Source organism: Cyprinus carpio, chromosome B1, assembly GCF_018340385.1.
Source record: "Cyprinus carpio isolate SPL01 chromosome B1, ASM1834038v1, whole genome shotgun sequence".
In the NCBI taxonomy this organism is placed as follows: domain Eukaryota; kingdom Metazoa; phylum Chordata; class Actinopteri; order Cypriniformes; family Cyprinidae; genus Cyprinus; species Cyprinus carpio.
The window spans coordinates 15,014,200-15,032,735 of NC_056597.1; the positions used below are offsets into that span (position 1 = coordinate 15,014,200).

Sequence of the window (18,536 nt, forward strand, 5' to 3'; positions counted from 1 at the left end):
AAATTAAATTCTAAACCTTCCTATAAAAGAAAATATTTACTTTAAATTGTGATAATTTTTCATTTTATTACTGTTTAACCTGTAATGTTGTTAAAATAAATGCAGCCTTAGTGAGCATAAGAGGCCTGGACCCATCTATTCAAAAAATAAACTTGCTGACCACAGACTTTTAAACAATATCTTAATCTTAAGAATTGTTATTTATAAGTGACTCACATGAGTGCTCTCGAAACAGGTAAACTTCCTTTGTGTGTAGGATCTGCACAGGAGGTTTAAGTTGCCAAGTGACAGGCCGTACCTGAGACGTGCCAATGCCTTTCATTTCCCTGATGCAGCCTATAAAGATGGTTACCTCCGCAATCCCCACATACACCTGAACCCACCCAACATTGAGGACGCTAAGGTGAGACTATGCTTTAATGGAATAGTTCACCCACAAATTAAATTCATTTGTTCCAAATCTGTTATCTTATTGTTACTATTTTTTTTATTTATCTTTTTTATCTGTGCAACACAAAAGAATAGTTCACACTGCTCTTTTTTTATACAGAGGCAGTTCAATTATTGTTATATTAAGTTATATCATTGTTTTAAATGAGAAACAGATCAGATCTTCCCATTGGCATATTTGGCTTGTTAACTTAAAGATTGGAAAAATTGATGATAAATGCCAAAGAAAATTGCACGGGTGGTGAGCAAATGATGGCAACATTTTCATTTATGTGTGAACTACCCATTTTAAGGTGTTTTAATGTTCATGAGAACTTTTTAAAGAGCAAAATCTCTTGATTCCAAAAGTAAAGTTTAGCCATTAACTAACTAGCCATTTTCTCTCTGTAGCAGTATCTGGTGCAGGGTGTGTACAGTTATCATCACTACATGCAGGATCGTGTGGATGATGATGGCTGGGGATGTGCATATCGTTCCCTTCAGACTATCTGCTCCTGGTTTCAGCAGCAAGGATATGTTGAGACAGCTGTGCCCACACACACGCAGATCCAGCAGGTAAACAACATTGTCACTCAATGGGATGTGCTTTCTTGTTATATATATTTAAGAGGAACATTTGTTGCTTTTTCAGGCTCTTGTGGATGTTGGGGATAAAGAGCCACGGTTTGTGGGTTCACGTCAGTGGATTGGCTCCATCGAAGTTCAGGCTGTCCTTAACCAGCTGCTGGGGGTCACCTCAAAGATCATGTTTGTCAGGTATGTCAACTGTTTAATGTGTTTGTTTATTATGTTTATTTTTTAGGTTGGTAATACATTTTTCTTCTTTAATGGTCTCAACAAATCATACTGGAGTAGATTCAGAAAAACTGAATTTTGGTTAAAGGCTGGAATACACTATTTTTATTTTTTATTTTATTATAACAAATTTTAAAACTCTAGGCATCATTCACTTGCCTTCTTTGGGCATCATACACTAAACAACTAAGGATCACACAGTACCAGACACAGAAATATGTGGTCTAAAATGAGCTCAAAATATGAAACATATTTGATATCCTTGGATGGATGCTTAAGCTGAGAATCTGTGAAATCTGTTATCTGCGACAAATTTGCTCCAAGTCTATGGAAGCAGATTTGTCTCAAATATAATTCACGCAAAAAACACGATTCACACATGCGTAGACAATTTCACATGCATGAAACCTAATTCACGTACACAAAAAAAATTCACGTGCGTGAAAAAAAATATATATTCACAAAAAGCAATTCACATGCGCAAAATAAAATTATATATTCATAAAATACATTTCACAAATGTAAAACACAATTCGTAGATATACAACTGTGCACAAAACACTTTGAATGTTTAAAATGTACGAGTGTCTGAATGTACAAATCGTCATTTACTACGAATCCACTCGGATTTGTGTGTGTGACTTTCCTGGCAGAGCTCTCTTCCCATGTGGGTCTGTCGTACTCTTTAGCCAATCAGATGCGAGCTTACCATTCAACCAATCATATCATAAGCCACTGAGAGTGCATTCAAGGAGAGTAGTTTTGCACATGTTCAGATGAAGTCACAATAATGGCAGAAGCTTCCTTTGTTTGAGTCTGCGTGTCAGAAACGGAAGTGCTAAAAATCGCTAAAAATGGGCTTCACTTGTCTCAATTGAGTTCCAATTGGGTCGCTGTGTCCATTTCTTTAACTGTCTATGGGATTACTGATGTAAAGGCTTAATTTCCGTTCTAATTAATCCATATTGCGCAAAAGGTGCGCAGAATCGTGCTCCTTGAATGCACTCTCAGTGGCTTATGACATGAACAATTGAAAATAAACCACTAAACATATATTCTAAAAAGAAACAACGACACCCGAGGAAACATGGAAGAGTCAAAGAGGTTTCGTGGTGGGGATGGTGGATTTGCATGTCTTGCCTGGTGTGAGGATGATGGATCTGCCATGCCACTTGTGCCAAGCAAACATGAAAGAGGCTTTGAGGGAATGTTATGTGCTGCACGCCCACAATCTAGCAGAATGCCAGCCTTTAAGAATGAGTTGGCAGCAGCATCAGCAAACATGTACAGTTGTCATATACTGCAACAGGCTATACTATAACAGACACAGTTAATGCTTGTTTAACAGCTTGAGTAATATTACAAAGAAGATTAACAAAATGCAGCCCACCTAGTTAGAGATGGTTGATTTGTCACTGACATAAACAAATAAATGAATGCATGATGCATCGCATGCAATTTAGTCCAAAACAATATTAAGACACTAAAAAAATGACATTAAAGATTTAAATTGACTTGCATTTAATAGCATTTTAATATTCTTAATGTTCTTTTCTTTTTAATGTATTGATATGAATGTAATAATGTAGTTAAGGCAGCTATTCATTCATTCGTACATGGGACATCTATGGCAAGGGGTTTCAAACTGGGGTCATCAGCCATTACTCCACTCCTCAGTGTCATATCAATGTTGGAAACAATTGTGCCTTTTAAGATTTTTTTGGAACCTGCATGTGATACTTTTTTGCTGGCTTATTTTAAAAAAAGGTTAAAGAGAATGGCATTTATTCAAAATATAAATACAAAAATGAAATATTTTCTAACATAAGTCTTCACTATCAATTTTTATCAATTTAACACATCCTTGCTGAATAAAAGTATTAATTTCTTTCTCATAAAAGAAATTAGCCTACGCAACCCAAACTTTTGAACAGTAGTGAACTTTCTATTCATCAAAGAATCCCAAAAAAAAAGCATCACAGGTTTCCTAAAAAAAAAAAAAAAAAAAAAACTGTATAATAAAAAAAAAAGAATGAACAACTGTTTTCAACCTTTATTCAAAAACATAAGTGAATAATAACACATCTCAAAACAACTTTAAAAAAAACAGCAGTCGTTAACAAACAAACTTTAAATAATTTGTTCGCATTGCAATATATCAGACCAGTAATAAGCAGAGAAGTACAAAAGAACTGAAGTGAAAATACACACAGCAGACTGCCCTGTCCTTGCTGCACGAAACTATTTAAGGAAATGACGTCACCTAGTTACAGTAGCTAACGAACCCAAACACACTCTTCTGTGCAGCGAGGTGGACAGCTAAAACAGCCTGTTTTAACTCTTTTCTTCAAACTCTGCCTTTCTGAACAGCATTTCGAGATATACAGATAAATAAAATGAAGTACGTCAGCGTTGTGTTTTGCAGATTTAGTCTGACAGTGTCGCGGTCGCGCATGTTTTGATGTGACTTTCAAAAGGTAGGCGTTGCTAACTAACGTTAGCTGTATGACTTCGCGTAGGCGTGCGCGAGTTTTGCATTTGTACATAAGTGTATGGTCTAATTAGTAATTAAATAAAATATGTACACTAAACATAGCAGAGCTAGCCTGTCTGATTCTGTGGCAGCATTGCTTGTTAAAGCGTTTGTCATAGAAACATGTCCCCTGTGTGTGTATTGTGAGCATGTTCAGATACACTGCTCTCACCTCTGCCTTGTAAATGTTAATTGAGCTTTTTCCCGTTGGCTCAACAGCTTTGAAAGATTCTCCAGTGTATTGTTTTTATTCATGCAAGGAGACAATAGAGAGGCACTGATTATCGGTTTAAATAGTCATTTCTGTTAGATCGTTTATCAGTAACTTACCTTAATATTGAGTGTACTCTTATTTGTTTGTTTGTTTGTTTGTTTATAGGATTGTGTTATGTCTGGCCATGTGTGAACTCCCATGACTTCCAGTTATTTGTGATTTACTGGACAAGGATTAATGTTTAGAATTAAAAATAAAAATAAAATTAGTTTGGTGAGAGCCCATTGTTGGCCCCTGTTTAAGAACCACTGCTTTGGAAAATTATTATTATTATTATTATTATTATTATTATTATTTTACATTATCTTAAGACCTCCTTGTTAGTTTGGTGAGAGCCCATTGTTGGCCCCTGTTTAAGAACCACTGCTTTAGAAAATGTAGAAGTTGTTCAGACAATTCATTTCTCCGCTTGCACGAAGCATTATCAGAGTTGTTGGTAGAAGTTTGGTTTATTTATTTATTTTTACTGCAACATCTTTTTCTTTTTCCATTCAGGTTCCATTGAATGAGGGCATATTTGGAAGACACACTTCAGAAATGTACAGCCCCAAAGAGCTAGAGGGAGAAGTTGACCACTCGTTCTTTGACAGTGACTGTGAAGTTAGTGGACTTGCTTCTGAGGATGGGCAGCTCAATAAACAGAAGGCCATGGAAAGACAAGATGAGAAAACAGGTAAAGAAACCCATGTTTCAATGGATCAGATACGAAGTGAAGCTCAAAGTGTAAGGAACCGTAAAGATGAAGCCAAACTGGAGGATGATTCAAACCGGAGCAGCAAGGGGCAAAGTGAAGAGACAGAATATGAAAGAGAGCGACAAAGTAGTGATGGATTTTTCAAAGGCTCTTCATCACTCCCAAGTGCCAAAAGCTCAGAGATTGTGAACAACAGCCGATCAGATGAAGGATCTAGTCTGCATTCATACTCATCTGATGAGGAAAGAGAGCTGGATGATGATTTTAAACTCAGTAAAACCAATGTTACTGTTAACAGCGATGATGATGGGTACCATCGTAGTGACGATGAAAGTGAGGAGGATGTGAGATCGCCAGTCACACGATCAATAAAACATAAGGACGTGTCCCACGGAACACCTAAAAAATCTGCTGGAAAATTCCACAAGCTGAGCCATAGCCGTTTATCATCATCTGACCCTGAGTCCTCCCTCAGTAGTGAAGAGAGAAGCTCTTTTCAGTCTCAGAAATCACCTGTAAAACATCAGCGGGTCGGTTCAGCTTACCAGAAAGAACGACAAAAAGAAACGGCAGAATCTGAAGACACAGTTACTGATGTTACCCCTCTCTCGACACCAAATGTTAGTCCTTTCCAGTCCATTGATGTGGTTCTGCCCTCTGAACCTGTGGCAACAGATGTTCAACCGCAACAACAGCCCAGTGTTACTGAGAAGATGGTTGTGAATGATGTTTCGGATGGTCAGGACAGTATAAGTTCCGAAGGAGAGGATGGACCAGGTTTGTGCTGTGAATTGAGATGTTTTTGTTGTTGTTGTGGTTGTTTCTTAAGAGTCTCTTTTTCTCCCTTGCAGTGTTTTTAAATGTAGAGAAACAATTTAACAGAGTACTTATGGTCTCCAGTCCTGGCAGTGTTGGCAGCAGCCGTAAGAACTGTTCCTTCACAAAGGAAGAGGTACGGGAGATCGACCGGGAGAACCGGCGGCTATTATGTGAACTGTCCCGGTCATCGGCACATTCACGTAGCTCCAAAACCAGCAGTCGCAGGAGTAGTGAACCACCCATACGCCTTTACCACAACACCCTCAACAGACAACGAGAGCAAGAGAGAATTCAGAAGGAAAACCTGGTCAGTCTTTTATTAACGTAACAAGAAAATATTCTCTCTCCCTCCATTAGAGGGAGCTATTCCCCATCTTTTTAGTTACGCAGTGAAGTCCACTCAAACATTAGATTAGACTTGAAGCACACTGAGAGCAACTCCTATTTTAAGAGGGAAACTTCAATTACTTTGTCAGCCTCAGTCAAGCAAGAGATTTTATATTTGAGTGTGCTGTTGTTGAGCATATGCATGTACACCACCATTCGATGTTTGTAAAGATTTTTTCAAAGATTTATTTAAAGTATACTTTGTTCAGCAAGGATGCATTCAGTTGATCAAAAGTGACAGTAAATATTTGTCTTACCAAACAACATTTCACAAAAACATAATTGCACAAAAAAGGCTTTTCTTGTGAACTTTCTATTCAAAGATTTCCACAAAAATATAGAGCAGCACAACTTTTTTAATTGGTAGTTCACTCAAAAATGACATTATTAGTCCCTCATCTTGTTCCAAACCCGTAAGATCTTTGTTCATCTTTGGAACTCAAAGATATTTTTGATGAAATCTGAGTACTTTCTGACTCTTTATAGACAGCAATTTTCTAGACCTATAAAGGTAGTAATGACATTGTTAAAGGGGTGGTTGGTTTTTGATTTCACTTTTTTAAGTGTAGTTAGTGTGTAATGTTGCTGTTTGAGCATAAACAATATCTGCAAAGTAACAACGCTGAAAGTTCAATGCAAACGGAAATTCTGTCAGTTTAATGCCTACAAATACGACTGGTAGGGACTACAACGAGCTATTTCCCAGGCTGTTGATATCACAAACCCAGAAATGTACATAAACCCCACCCCCGGGAACATGCAACAAAAGGGGCGAGGCCATGCTGCGCTGCTTTAGGGAAGAGGAAGAGTCGTTGCCTCACCGTCAAAACTAGGGGTGCACCAAAAAAATCTATTCATATATGAATCATGATTCTGTCTTCTAACGATTCTAATGGATTCACAATTTTCAAAAGCAATGTTCTTAATCCTGTTCCTCACGTCCCCCTGCTCTGCAGACACTCTACTCTGCACCCCCCCCTCTCTTTCTCTCTCTCTCTCTCTCTCTCTCTCTCTCTCTCATTCAGATTATCAGGTCAGCTCCATCAATGAACTGTGTTCCAATTATACACTTTTCTGTATAGACAGACAGAGAGATATTTTTCCACATAGCTACGAGAAGCGTTTAACATCTGAGAAGTACGCGTTTGCCATGGTAGCGAACAGTACTTGCTGGCAAACACTTTTTACTGTTACAAAATAAACAAATACTTTACAAAAATGCTACAATGCAATCATGTATTTTGCTGAATTACAGCTTTAATCAGGATAAAACCATATATTAGAAGCAAACATAAGCAGTAGCATTTTCAAATAACAGCGTATCTAAAAGTATGAGACAACAACAAACAAAAAACATACCATTCTGAAACGTGCTTGCTTGAACAGGTTATGCGCGATCCTCTTAACTAATATTCTCTGGTTCTCATTTGGAGTCAAATTGATAAGTAGGTGGTTTAGCGAATCAAAACACACTGGACCAGTTAGCCAATCTAAGCCCATTGTTTATTTCTGAGGGAGGTGCTTCATAAAACCAGGAAATCATCAGAGGGTTCATAGGAGAAGGGACAGAGCGGTGTAGAATAAATTTTGCGAAAAATAATGTTTTTTTTTTTTTTTTTTTTAATGGAACTTAATGCTTGCGAAAAAATTCATTTTTTTGTTAAAGTCATTTTCTTTGTGCACAAAAAGTATTATTGTAACTTCATAACTACTGGTTGAACTACTGATGTCACATGGACTATTTTAATGATGTCCTTACTACCTTCTGGGCCTTGAACGTGGTAGTTGCACTGCTGTCTATGGAGGGTCAGAAAGCTCTCGGATATAATCAAAAATATCTTAATTTGTGTTCTGAAGATGATCGAAGTTCTTAAGGGTTTGGAACGACATAAGAGTGAGTAATTAATTACAGAATTATCATTTTTGGGTGAACTAACCCTTTAAAATTAATAATAAGAAATGTTTCTTTACCACAAAATCAGCATATTTAAATGATTTCTATAGGATCATGTGACACTATCTAGTCTAACGGCTGCTGAAAATTCAGCTTTGCCATCACAGGAATTAATTACATCAATTACATTAATTGCATAAATACAGATTTAATGAGCATAAGAGCCTTTCAAAATAATAATAATAAAAAAAATCCTACCACCCCCAGACTTTGAATGGTAGTGTATTTTTGGATTCTGTTTTTCTACTAGTATTCATTGATGTAATAGTGTTCTGACAGAGTGTTTATTTTAGTATTCTGTGAAAGTGTGTGTGCATGGGGTAGGGGCGCTGTCAGCCACAGCCAGTAAAAGCAGAGAGACAGTAACCACCTGACTGAGACGAGAAGAGACAGGTGGAAGCAGTTTTGCACACATGCTGGACTTGACATTTTTCTGGATTCACCCCCTAGCTCCAGTGATAGAGAACGTATTACGCAAACTCTTTTCCGTTTTTTCCCCCCTTGCAATAAAATACTGTCTAATTTAAAGGGATGCTGTAGTTCTCTCTGAACCTCACTTGCTCACTGTTACACATGCATATTCTCTTGCTTGCTCTGTCAGCCATATTTTTTCTTTTTCAGAATTATTATATTTTTTATTATTGAATTTTTCTTTCGCCCATCCTTATAGACCTCACAGTTCCTTAGAGAGTCGGGCCCTCCTCTCTATCAGTTTTTATTGAATAAAATATAAATAAAATACCCCTTAATCAGTAGAAACAGGGAATACGAGCCGTGACTCAGACTGCATGTTCCACCATGTCTTGTTAGCATTTTACTGCCTAGCAACTAATGCTGGAACACAAGAACGAGTACAAGACAGCCACTCTCTTTCTTTAAGAGCAGTGAGCGAGCTGTCCTCCAACTTCACCTTTACTCTATTTCCAGTCCCAGCTCTTTTCATGGGTTTTGCTTACTGAGAGGTTTCCGAAGGGCTGTTTGTACCGATGTACGGAGGCATGACAGCCTGTGACATTCTGATCCTTGTGCACTGGTTATTTTTATTCTCAATGGCTCACTGTGGCTTTTCAGAGTGCATAGTTGTAGGCACACTACTCTCTTGGTTATCCTGTTTGAGGCTAGTTAATATGACTTTATAGATGTCCAAAAGATTTTAGTATTAGGATAAATCACAAAATATGTAAAGAAAATTTCTACTGTCATATTTCAACCTTAAAAAAAAAGTAAAATGTTTTGCTAAAATAAAGTCTATTTAAGGACATTTGTGGTATTTTTGTGACAATTAAGCACATATTTCTCCCAAATTCTCATTACTGTAATGCAAAAAAATTATTATTATTATTAATTATAACAATTTTATACAGTATAAAAGTATTCATAAGTAATAGTCAAATTATGAATTTAATTGTAATTTTAAATTTGTAACTTTAATTTAAATTAGTACACATTGTCATTAACATAATTTTCTTCATCTGTCTTTTTTTTTTTTTTTTTTTAGCAATTATTATACAACAATTATTTGGCCAAGCTAAATGAAGAGAATCTTGGCCAGCCTGCTAATAGTAATAATTAATTTGTAATAATAATTAATGTTGTAATTCAGCATGCTCATACAGTATGTTGAATTCAGTTCAGAAAGTGAATTTAATTTCTGATCTGGCTGTGATTACTGCATAACACAAGGTTTAATAGGAAGTATACTCAACCAATAATTTTTAATGAATCAATTGATTTGTTGGCAGCAAAATATTCACTACTTCAAAAGGGTTTTTCTTTTAGACATGTATGTTATTGTATGTGTAAATATGTGTGGTTTCAGGCATTCCTGAAGCGTCTAGAATCTGTGAAGCCCACTCCTGGCATGACCCGAGATGAACAACTAGCTGATTACCAGCGGCAGTGCCAATACCTGGGAACACACAATACAGCTATTCCACCAGTCAAACTCAAGTCCAGGAAAACATCTGGTACTTTCTTACACACAACATGCACTTTTAAGCCATAGTTTGTATAAAGCACTTTAAATGAAGAGAGTATGTTCAGTTATCTGCATTTCATTTCTATTACATTATTCCAAATTCAGCTGCGTGTTGCAGATCTAAAATAAATAAATAAATAATAATAATTACTTGGGCTAATGTATATGTTAAAATGTATATCTCATATAATATAGAAATATCCTGCATTCTGTAGTGCTTAAAATATATAATATAGTGCATTCTGTTTGCATTCATTTTTCTCTTCTGAGAAGAAATTTTCTTTCTTTAAGACATATCTTTTTTTTTTTCAATTCCAATATAATATTGTTGTCACATGACCAGCGGTGCACTTGCTGCGTTCTGAAATGTTTCATTTTTCTAATTTAATTTTTTATGTTTTTAATGTTTTATTAACGTCTACACCTTCATAGCCTTAAACTTACCCTTTACAATAATGAAATACTAATTAATGTTGTACAGTGTGACAAATTAGGCTGTATTTATGTGTGCATGCCCAGTAGAGCCAAACGTATCCCTTCTAGCTTTAACTGCGCGCATGCGTCATATCCGAGCTTTCCGTGTGTGCGCTGGAATCAGTCATTTTAATTTTTGACCACAGACATGATGTCAGCAAACAGCAGCATTATAAAGTAAATTAAATGTTAATAAAGTACGTAAAAAATTATTTTATACTACAGCTCCAAACTCGGTCCTAGAGGGCCGGTGTCCTGCAGAGTTTAGCTCCAACCCTAATAAAACACACTTGAACCAGCTAATCAAGCTCTTACTAGACACACAACTTCCAGATAGGTGTGTTAAGGCCAGTTGAAGCTAAACTCTGCAGGGCATAGGCACTCCAGAATCTAGTTTGGAGACCCCTATCCTACAGAGTTGTTACTTTGCACATGCTTTTTGATCATTACAAATAATAATGTAAAATTATTGAGAAGGGTCTGGCTGCAGGCTTGCACTTGCACTCTCAGGCTTGCACTCTCTGACACTTGTGCTTCCGCTAGCGACGTCACTTGCAGTCTTTATTTTTTTATTTTGTTCTATTTATTGATAACTTTTTGTTTGAATCACTCAACATTTTACAACAGTAGCCAAGTGGTGAAGACAAGAAAAAAGAAACTAAATTACAATGTCACTTGCAATCGCTACTTGCACTCTCCGCTACCTGTGACGTCACTTGCAATCGACACAAATCCTCTATGCACAAATCGTGCATGTTGCCAATGGAGACAAGAAGCTGTGGTGGTGATTAAACGATTAAAACTAATTTAGTACCTGCAAGAAAAAGACAAGACCGGCAAATCCGTGGCCACAGAAACAGCAGAATATGTACGCAATGCGCAAAGTCTTTCGTTAAGCGTTTTCCTCCTGTAGAAAAACAAACACTTAATATGGCATTATGTATTAAGATACATTAAGTTCAATTAAAAGACCAAATTCAATATATAGTTATTATTTAATATACTACAAGGCAAGCAGATGGCTATGAACACAATGCGCAAACTTTGTCCTCCCATAAAGTAAACCGCTTAATGTGGCCTAATAACAGACTAAGATGATAAAGACAATTCAGTAGGCCTAGCCTATATGTCTTGTTGTTGACTCAATGTATATACAGACCAGCAAATAAGAACGTGCATTAAGTGATTTTAAAAGGATCAACTCCGTACAGGCAAGTAGACGAGTACAGAACGCAGTGCGTTAAATTGTACATTAAACGTTTTCCTCCTATAGAAAATCATTATAAATAAAACACATAATGTAACTTAATGGACAAAGACAGTGATATAAACGAGTTGTAGACAATTTATTCTATATGGGAAAATGCTTGAAGTGAAACTATGCGTATTGTTTATTCTGGGCTCACCTGCGTGCCTGTACATATTAGTTATGTTTTAATAATGAAGAGGAGTATATTGAGTTTGGTCTTTATCATCGTAGTCCATTATGCCACATTTTGTGGTATGTGAGGAAAAATACTATATACATATTCATTATATTAATGAACTGTATATTTAATTTGATATTTATATAGCATCTTAATACATTAAGCCATTTTAAGTGTTTATGTTTTTCTACAGGAGGTAAACGCTTAGCGAGAGACTTTAAGCAAGCGTTCATATTCTGCTGTTCTGTGGCCACGGATTCGCCGGTCTTGTCTTTTTCTTGCAGCACCCTGTACGTTATAGTACTGAATTAGTTTTAATCATTTAATCACCACCACAGCTTCTTGTCTCCATTGGCAACATGCACGATTTGTGTTGATTGCGAGTGACGTCACAGGTAGCGGAGAGTGCAAGTAGCGATTGCAAGTGACATTGTAATTTAGTTTATTTTTTCTTGTCTTCGCCACCTGGCTACTGTTGTAAAATGTTGGGAAATTCAAACAAAAAGTAATAAAAAAAATCAACAAAATAAAGACTGCAAGTGATGTCACTAGCGGAAGTGCAAGTGTCTGGAATTATTTTCTTAGAACACTACGTCTGAGAGTGCAAGTGTCTGAGAGTGCAAGTGTCTGAGAGTGCAAGTGCAAGCCTGCAGCCAGACCCTCTTGAAATTATTTTCTTAGAATAGGAGATATGCTGTCTCTCGCATCACATACATTATCAATAGTTAAGTATGTGGTATTAAACATTATCCTCCTTCATTTCCTTAAACTGTATACAATATATTTTTAAACTTTGACTTGACTTGGTCTCGATTAGTCCTGGTCTTGGACTTGTCTTGGACTCGACAAAGCTGGACTTGACTACAGCTCTACTTCTGGATCCTTTCTTTTATACAGTATATAATATATTTGCTCGGTAGGCCTTTGTCCTTTATTTACTGAAAAACAAGAGTCTAACTAGTGAAATTTGTGTATTGAACTCAAACCACTTTTGTAATGTCTAAATGCTTTAATTGCATTTCATGCATTTAATTTTGTTAAACATATTTAATATACCTCAAACCTCAAATTAACAGTACCAGTAACACAACTCTTGTCTTTCCATGAATACAGGAAGGACTTCAAGACCTGGCAGTAGTCCTCACAAATCTAGACCGGGAACTGCTAAACTCAGCAGAACAACACCACGGCCTGCTTGGTCCTGATCCTCAAAATTTTCCTTCTCTTTCTCTACCCTTAACACTTTCACTTACATGTTCTGCTAAGTAGAAAATATGACTGCAGGTCACAACACAAATCCTTCTGGATAAATGTTGCAAAACGGCTTGAGCTCATGGTAATTTGTCCAGATGTGGAGTGATATAAATTAAAATACTTCACAGAAAATCTACACAGCTCAACAATCTGCTAAATTATTTGATGGTGTGCAGTTTTTTTATATATGTAATGTTTAGCTTTGGTAGGAGACTAAATGAATTCAATCAATACTGCTCGGGACCATACAGTGTGACAATCCATTTTCTGAGACATTCAAAAGTACACGAGTGCCTGTATTTTTGACAGACAGCAAAAAGACTGTATGTGTGTTTAAGTTGTGTATTGTAAAGCCATTGCTGCAGTTATCAGAATAATTAATTACGTGATACATCTGTCAGAAACGAAGTCTAATGTGAAATAAAGCTTTATTAGTTATGGTAATTTTCAGTGTTACATTTTTCAGAAAGTAAAAGTGATTTGTTTATTGACCCAGCTGTATGACACTTGAATACTTGGCATGCTGATATGAAGTGACACACATGCTCAGACAGCATGTGTCCCGTCTGTTACAATTAATGTAACAATGCTAGTTATTCACCTGTCACTCCTAAAGTGCTTTTGAAAAGGCTGACTGACACTTGCTGACACATGGCAGACTATAAAGCTAATTATGCAAGCACACAGACTGGCATAGTAGTAATTTATGAGGAAGACTCTGTTATGTTGTTTTACTCACAGTTACGCTGTAACTAGTTATTGTTACTGGCTTTTACTCAGCTATCACTGTGATTTTGACACTTTAATGCAGTTATAAGCACTACATTATATATTTCTTTGCATATCCTTATTTAATGCACATTCAACATTAAGTAATTATTTATTTACTTTTAAGGAATTTGTAATCTTATATTAGTGTTATAATATAAAATATAATTTTATGCTTTGTTATATTAAAATATTATATTATGATATTGTGATGTTATACACTATACTGTTTGGGGTTGGTAAGATATTTTAATGTTTCTAATGTAAAAGAGGTTTCTTAGGCTCACCAAGGCTGCATTTATTTGATTAAAATACAGTAAAAACAATAATATTAAGACATTTCTTACAATTTGTGATAACTAACTAAAAGTAAATTATTTTATGATGGCAAAGCTGAAATTTTAATAGCCATTACTCAAGTCTTCAGTGCCATGTGATTCTTCAGAAATCTTTCTAAAATGCTTATTTGGTTCTCAAGTGATTTTGGTTCTCAAGTTAAAGTTTTTTTAATATTGTCAGTGTTAAAAACAGTTGTTCTGCTTAATATTTTTGGGAAAACCGTGATACAGGATTCTTTGATGAATAGAAAATTCAAAAGAACCGCATTTATTAGAATTTTTGAATTATTTAATGCATCCTTGATAAATAGAAGTACTGATTTCTCACTTACCCCAAACTTTGAACGGTAGTGTATGTACTGTATATTGTGTAATATGAGACTGAAGAAATTTCAACAGATATTCATGAATTCTGTTCATGTAAATGTTTGTGAAGGAATTTGAACTAATATGAGTCCTTTACACAGCTGACACCAAACTTTTGACTTTGTTATAATAAATTTGTAAAATCTGACAGCGAGACGTATAATAATGTCACAGAAAGAAACCACAAGCACCAAGGAGTTGTATTTTCAGCTTTATTCTTATTAAAAGAGCACATAAGGTGGAATACACCACAAGAACAGTCAGCTTTCCAGTGTACAGCCACTTGCTTCTGGGAATAAATGTGTTCAGCTAGCTACAGAAGAGAAAAGCCACTGTAGAACTTTATGGATTGATTCGAATAAATAAATGAGAGAAAAAAAAATCACTTTCAACCTGACCAGACTGAAAGTCATCTAAATCTGAGGGGCAGTAGGTAGATTTAAATATATTTACAAGTGTTGGGGTGGAGGCTGCAGTGGCCACCTACGATCACATGATCTCAGTCCACCCCAGGGCCAGCTTGGCTAAGTACACTTACTTCTCCCTGGTTGTTAACACTCCACACAATTAAGACACACACAGCGCTCAGGGTTTTCTTTGGTGGGATGGACATGATGGATGGAGAATGTTTATGTGAACTTCTTGATCTCGTCGTACAGGACAAGCACAAAAGCGCCACCCATGCCTCTGAGCACGTTAGACCACGCACCCTTGAAGAAAGCTTTGGGTCCCTCATCCTTGGTGATCTTCTTCCAACAGTCGATTGTGCCCTTGTACATAATGTCAGCTTGGGAAAAAAAAGTATGCGTTAGACTGATCGTCAAGCAGCTTTTATTTTCATACAAAAAAAGTTTGTGCCAAACTGCCTGATCTCTTGGCCTACCTCCTTTGCGTCCGGACTGCATCATCATACGACGTCTGACGGTGTCGAAGGGATATGAAATGATACCGGCAGCAGCTGTGACAGTCTGGGCAATCATCCAGCTGATGACAATGTGCGTGTTCTTGGGGTCTGGGAGCATACCTGAGTGACAGAGGTAGGCAATGTCATTGAGGTGTATTTGACAGGCAGTTTTTTTTCCACGTCAGATGTTTCCCATTAGTTGCTTACCTTTAGCTGTATCATAGACACCGAAGTAAGCAGCTCTGTAGATAATAATGCCCTGGACAGACACGTTGAAGCCAAGGTAGAGACCCTTAATACCATCAGACTTGAAGATCTTGGTAAGGCAGTTCCCGAGACCACTGAACTCTCTCTCCGCTGCACCTTTGCCGATATCAGCAGCAAGCCTTGTTCTGGCGAAGTCGAGAGGGTAGACGAAGCACAGAGAGGTGGCACCGGCGGCACCACCAGAGGCCAGGTTACCAGCAAAGTAACGCCAGAACTGGGTCTTCTGGTCCACTCCTCCAAGGAAGACCTTCTTGTACTTGTCCTTGAAGGCAAAGTTGAGGGCTTGTGTGGGGAAGTATCTGATGACATTGGCGAGGTTGCCTCTCCAGAAGGACAGGAATCCCTGCTCTTTGGGAATTCTCACTACGCAGTCGATGATCCCTTTGTACTGTTTGTCAACTGTGATCTGTCTGCTGGCATGCTGGACCTGTGAAGCAGGAGTTGGATTGGTAAATGGAAGTTGGCACACTTTATATCACTGTGATCACACCATATATGAATTTTGTTCATATGTTGTGGGTTATCGAGATTTAATTTATGGTTATGTGTCAATGCTGCATGATCATCTTGTATGGGAAACGCCAAAAGCTGTCTCTGATTTGGAATAAAAATAGTTTAATTCTTTACACTCAGGGATCAGCCTGACCACGTGCGCGAGCTGCACTTGGCGTCATACCCCACTTGTGCGCGGGGTTTGAGTATTGGGTTGCAGCCTCCAGACTATTTTTAACTTTAAACTTACACCAAATATCGCTGCTCTTCACAGTCACGATCTTAACACATATGATTGGCCTTTATGAACTCTGGCACTGATGGAAAGAGTGACGCAAGTCGTCAAGGTCAAATATTTAAATGTATTATTATTAATAGTAGTAGTATTCACAATTGTTTTGGGAAATGCACTACTTAAATGAAAAATAACATTAATTTAAAAACATTAATTAAACTGACTCTGTGCTGAAATAACACTTTTTGGCAGTTCTTAGAAACGCTTTATAAAGTAGCACCATGGACAGCGCCATAAATTGTATATCCATTATCAGTAAAACCCTTACTTTTGGTTAGTCTGCTATGTTTAATTGATTAATTTACTAAAAACTTGTAATGCAAGTTCATGGCTCCCTCTTTTTAATCTATGCAGCTGTGACTCACATGCAATTTTTTGAGCTATTTAATATAACTGTGAATAATTATTCATTATTTTATCCTGATTTTAAAACGTACCTGCAATAACAGTTTGACTCTTTCAATTGGGGCCACAGCTGTCTTGGAGATGGCAGCGGCCACACCACCGGCCAAGAAATCCTTCAAGAAGCTGATCACCGCGTCAGACATGATGTCCTATCTCCTGAATGACAATCTCACCAGCAGTAAGAACCCCAGCAGCGACGCCCTTTCAAATGGACGAGTGCTCGTGTTTGCTCCTAATATATCGGGACTCATTATCGCGAGAGGAGCAGATGATGGATCCACGAGAGACCAAACAGAATCTCGAAGCTGAATAAATATCCCGGGTCATAGGCTAATAAGTCTTACGTAAGTAAATTAATGTCCAGGGTCATGGAACTGGGGACGTTTAAAGGACAAATGTTATTTCTCACATAGCCCACAAATGAATTACCATAAAACTATTCGATTCATAACTGATGGGAAAACGTTTTAGAGCTATGTAATAAAATTATAATAGGCTACATTTGTAAGCAGAAATAATTTTACCACACAGCATTGTCAACACTGCATTAGATGTTTACAGGAATGTTACTTCAATTGTTTATTTTTGTGTGTGTGTGTGTGTGTGTGTGTGTGTGTGTGTGTGTGTGATTTTGTGCTGATTCCAATGAACATAGGCATGGCATTTCATTCAAACTTACTGCCAATTATTAGTTACTGCATTTGATTGGTTCCTGATGTTTACATGAAAAAATTATCAAGAAACTACTTTGAGAACTAGGCCTGTTCCACTTTTTCTGAACTCACCGTATTCTACCATAAATTTCACTTTGAGGTTAAACGACCTCCACGTGTGTCACGTGACAGATTGTCCGTAAGACCCATGGAACTTTTTTTTTGGCACCCATTTTTAAAGATACACTTATTTATAGTGACAAAAAAGCTTAGTTTATTATTTATTGTTATTATGTAGTCGTAATGCTTAGATGCTTGATTATTTAGGTTTTAACCCAAATAGGCTTAGCCTATATAACGTCCAATTTTGAATGGTAATTATGTGTGTGGTCACACTTACAGTCTAATTATATATTCGTTTTGAATAATATGGACTGATTTGTGGCAACTTTACAGTTTGTGAGTAATATTGCTATTTCAATACTTATTTTAAATTGATGTGTAACATGGGCATTGAATAGTGTTTAAATGTGTGTTCACTGCACAAACTCCTGCGCATTCAGACTGGAGTTTTTGATATTTGAATCCACTACCCCATCTTCCCCCTCTGTCTGTTAGTTAGGTCTGTTTCCTGGCTACAGAATAGCGGTATTATCCTTGAGGTGTTTTGAAAGTTACTAAAAACAAAGCAGGAGACAATTCTTTACAACACAATGGAAGTTTGAGAGGGTGCAGGCTGTAATAACACATCAGCACAAATTACAGAACAAAGCTATATAATTCTCGTTCTCTCTCCCTTGAAGCTGGAATATTATGCTAAGAAATTAATATGCATGCAAAAAAAAAAAAAAAAAAAAAACAACGGATTCCAAAACTTACTTTGAAATTTGTTTATTAATGTAGCCTAATGATTTAAAATAAACCTGCTCATTATTTAAAAGTGCTAACGTTTACTTTTACGGATTAGGTTAGGATTAATTACCTACACTCCAAAAAAAAAAAAAAAAAA

At 36.8% G+C, this 18,536-nt stretch overlaps 2 protein-coding genes across 4 annotated transcripts; one reads left to right on the top strand and one right to left on the bottom strand.

Moving 5' to 3' along the window:
- The first annotated feature begins 256 nt into the window (after positions 1-256).
- On the top strand, positions 257-13,483 carry LOC109096587 (cilia- and flagella-associated protein 97-like). Of its 3 annotated transcripts, XM_042716693.1 has the most exons (7): positions 257-403; positions 841-1,005; positions 1,082-1,206; positions 4,548-5,523; positions 5,598-5,872; positions 9,726-9,873; positions 12,899-13,483. In XM_042716693.1, exons 4-7 carry the CDS (start codon positions 4,590-4,592, stop codon positions 12,988-12,990), a joined length of 1,449 nt encoding a protein of 482 aa, XP_042572627.1. In that variant the 5' UTR covers positions 257-403; positions 841-1,005; positions 1,082-1,206; positions 4,548-4,589; the 3' UTR covers positions 12,991-13,483. The 3 variants fall into 3 exon arrangements, with proteins under 3 accessions (XP_042572627.1, XP_018965759.1, XP_018965749.1); XM_019110214.2 differs by lacking the exons at positions 257-403; positions 841-1,005; positions 1,082-1,206 and adding an exon at positions 3,491-3,646; XM_019110204.2 differs by lacking the exons at positions 257-403; positions 841-1,005; positions 1,082-1,206 and adding an exon at positions 3,523-3,722.
- A 1,226-nt stretch (positions 13,484-14,709) lies between these two features.
- On the bottom strand, positions 14,710-17,115 carry LOC109096573 (ADP/ATP translocase 1). The gene is made up of 4 exons (XM_019110184.2): positions 16,907-17,115; positions 15,623-16,109; positions 15,395-15,535; positions 14,710-15,298 (listed from the first exon to the last, which is right to left on the bottom strand). The coding sequence occupies exons 1-4, from the start codon at positions 17,015-17,017 to the stop codon at positions 15,141-15,143; spliced, it is 897 nt and encodes a 298-aa protein (XP_018965729.1). The 5' UTR covers positions 17,018-17,115; the 3' UTR covers positions 14,710-15,140.
- Between the last annotated feature and the right edge of the window lie 1,421 nt (positions 17,116-18,536).

Bases quoted from the DNA above. Each gene is read 5' to 3' on its own strand.
- LOC109096587 (XM_042716693.1), top strand. From the start codon at position 4,590: ATGTACAGCCCCAAAGAGCTAGAGGGAGAAGTTGACCACTCGTTCTTT. The intron at 5,524-5,597 runs GTTTGTGCTGTG...TCTCCCTTGCAG, and splicing joins CGAAGGAGAGGATGGACCAG to TGTTTTTAAATGTAGAGAAA. The intron at 9,874-12,898 runs GTACTTTCTTAC...CCATGAATACAG, and splicing joins CAAGTCCAGGAAAACATCTG to GAAGGACTTCAAGACCTGGC.
- LOC109096573 (XM_019110184.2), bottom strand. From the start codon at position 17,017: ATGTCTGACGCGGTGATCAGCTTCTTGAAGGATTTCTTGGCCGGTGGT. The intron at 16,110-16,906 runs GTACGTTTTAAA...CCTGCTTCACAG, and splicing joins GAGTCAAACTGTTATTGCAG to GTCCAGCATGCCAGCAGACA. The intron at 15,299-15,394 runs GTAGGCCAAGAG...TTTTTTCCCAAG, and splicing joins GCAGTCCGGACGCAAAGGAG to CTGACATTATGTACAAGGGC.